This window comes from Labrus mixtus, chromosome 23, assembly GCF_963584025.1.
Source record: "Labrus mixtus chromosome 23, fLabMix1.1, whole genome shotgun sequence".
Taxonomy (NCBI): domain Eukaryota; kingdom Metazoa; phylum Chordata; class Actinopteri; order Labriformes; family Labridae; genus Labrus; species Labrus mixtus.
This window is the reverse complement of record NC_083634.1, coordinates 20871193-20873692: the sequence shown is the minus strand read 5'-3', so window position 1 is coordinate 20873692 and position 2500 is coordinate 20871193. Positions and strand designations below refer to the sequence as shown.

Sequence of the window (2500 nt, the reverse complement as noted above, 5' to 3'; positions counted from 1 at the left end):
AGGACGACACTTGGGGGGCTAAATATAAATTGCAGCCACAAATTGCTCAAAAAATTGCTCAAAATATGTCAAACAGCAACGCCACACAAAGACACTGAATGCTACTAGGGGTGTATTTCCCCTTACAGTACGCATCATGAATAAGATGGTCTATTTTTGTCTCATTTGCACAGGGTTAGAGGGTGTATATGCAGCACAATCCTTTTTTTTCATCAGGCCCTGTCAGTGTTTAAATAACCAAAGTATCTCTCTTTTCTTATGAATGTTCCTCTCTTCCCTCAGCAAAGTTTTACTAAATCTGAGCTGTTACATTACCATGAACGTTTTTATTAGAACTACTTTTATTTTTACCCAGATCATGGTACATGATAATAAACAGTTTGTGTGTGTGTCTGTGTGTGTGTCTGTGTGTGTGTGTGTGTGTGTGTGTCTGTGTGTGTGTGTCTGTGTGTGTGTCTGTGTCTGTGTCTGTGTCTGTGTGTGTGTGTGTGTGTGTGTGTGTGTGTGTGTGTGTGTGTGTGTGTGTGTGTGTGTGTGTGTGTGTTTTTAGTGGAAGAGGCATTGAGGCAGCTGGCAGCTCTGGAATCCCTCAGTAAGACCGTTGCTGGTCTTAAATGTTCCCTCGAGCGCCTCATCAATAACGGTAAGTCCTGTGTGCTCGTCATACTGTAAAACCTCAGAGCTTTGTCATGTAATTGTGAGTCTCTTTGCTTGCTGACCTGTCCGTCTCTCTGTCTCTTCGCCCGTCTTTCAGGTTCAACCGCAGTCGGATGCTGTCCTCTAAATTGGGAACTTTTTCAGACCAGCTGTTACTTGTTCAGTAAGACACCTTTGGCGTGGCACACTGCCAGAGACTGGTGCAACGGACACGAGTCTCACCTGGTTATACTCAACTCGGACGAAGAGTGGGTGAGACAGCCTGTCCCTCTGTCTGTCTTTAGAGAAGTCATATAATGTAAAATGTCAACAGCAGAGGACCCGGAATGGATCCCTGTGGGACACCTAAACTGCACATTTAAAGAGTAATTTGAAACAAATTTCAACAGAGGGTAAAACTTCACTTGTGCGTCTGTTCCTCTGCTTCAGGACTATGTGACACAACAAACCCGTGGGGCTTTCTACTGGGTGGGTCTGACGGATGAGAAAACTGGGAGGTGGGAGTGGGTCAACCAGACTCCGTACGTCATGAACCGAAGGTGGGTTGCTGTATTCTCTCCTGTTATCTGTGCTAGCTTTTAGGGGTTTCCATCCTATTCTTGTGAACACATTATCTTGAGAGAACATCTTCCCATTTGACACGGATGTCCACATCGACTCAATGACTTATTGTTTAGATTTTGTTCGTCTAAGATCAAAAGTAAAGGTCTTTGTGATGTCACACCCGTCTCATTTTCAGCAAAGCTCTGAGGGAATTTGACTACATTTTGCTTGAGAATGTTCTATTTACATCACTTTGGTGAAAAAACATCCTCATCCTGTGATGAGTGCACAATGTCTGCTCTCATGCTGTGGTGAAAAAGATCTCCTGACATCCGCACAGAGAGAAACATTCATGTTTGTACGAGGGGTTTTTACAACACCAGAATTTTAAGCTTCTTTGGAGCGCTTCTCACCAAAGATTATTGTTGCTAAGTTACAAAAGTTTTTTACTTATGTTGTGGTTTTCAGGCGCTGGATGCCCGGTCAGCCTGACAGCTGGACCAATCATGGCCTCGGCCCTGGAGATGAAGACTGTGCGCACCTGCACAACGACGGGCGCCTCAACGACATCCACTGCTCCTCCAGGATGCGCTACGTCTGCCAGAGGCACAGCATCAGGAGCTAAAGAGCAAAGACCCCACACCCACAGAACACAGGCTCCCCCACAAAACTGCTTAGTTCTACTGTTAAAATATGTCTTTTAAATCATTTGATCTGTACATGTCAGGCTGACACTCGCTGAGTAGGGACTTGGTAGGTTGGAGACTTGTTGTTTCATCATACTGCATTGAATCCCCAAAAGAGTTGTATTTGTAGCATTCATTATTTTTATGCTGAATAAATAAAGAACATAACCCCTGTGAAGTCTCCCATTGGTTTGTCCACTGCCTTTATGCGGCGTCAAGTTTGTAATTTACGGTGTTTGTCCACCATCTTTGTTTTTTTGGAGCAGGAAGTGACCATATAGTAGAGTCCAGGGGTTGGCAAAATGTAAGTTTTTAAAGCCCAACATTCTGCGTCCACGGCTTATTTTCTATTAACACGAGTATTTAAAAAAAATAAACATGTGAGTAAGCCACTGTTTCGGGGACTCGCACTCCGCTTCATTGACATCAACACACAAAATATGCAGGAAAATTGACACACCATCCTGAGGCCACAAACAAGGAAGGATCCATGGGAACCTTAAAAACAACCAACATACAATAATGAGAACTGAATTTATTCAACTGTAGCAGAAATAAAAACACACTATTAAAAGTAAATCTTAAAAAAAAAAAACAGAATTAAAAATATAAAA

The 2500-nt window shown here is 43.0% G+C and overlaps 1 protein-coding gene across 1 annotated transcript in view; it reads left to right on the top strand.

The window, feature by feature from the left end:
- The window catches only part of LOC132958115 (asialoglycoprotein receptor 1-like), a 3688-nt gene extending 1628 nt beyond the window's left edge, over positions 1 to 2060 (top strand). Inside the window, 5 exon segments of the mRNA XM_061030739.1 lie at positions 551 to 643; positions 755 to 909; positions 1087 to 1196; positions 1669 to 1780; positions 1782 to 2060. Coding sequence (XP_060886722.1) covers positions 551 to 643; positions 755 to 909; positions 1087 to 1196; positions 1669 to 1780; positions 1782 to 1904 — 593 coding nt within the window. The 3' untranslated portion in view covers positions 1905 to 2060.
- The last annotated feature ends 440 nt before the right edge of the window (positions 2061 to 2500 follow it).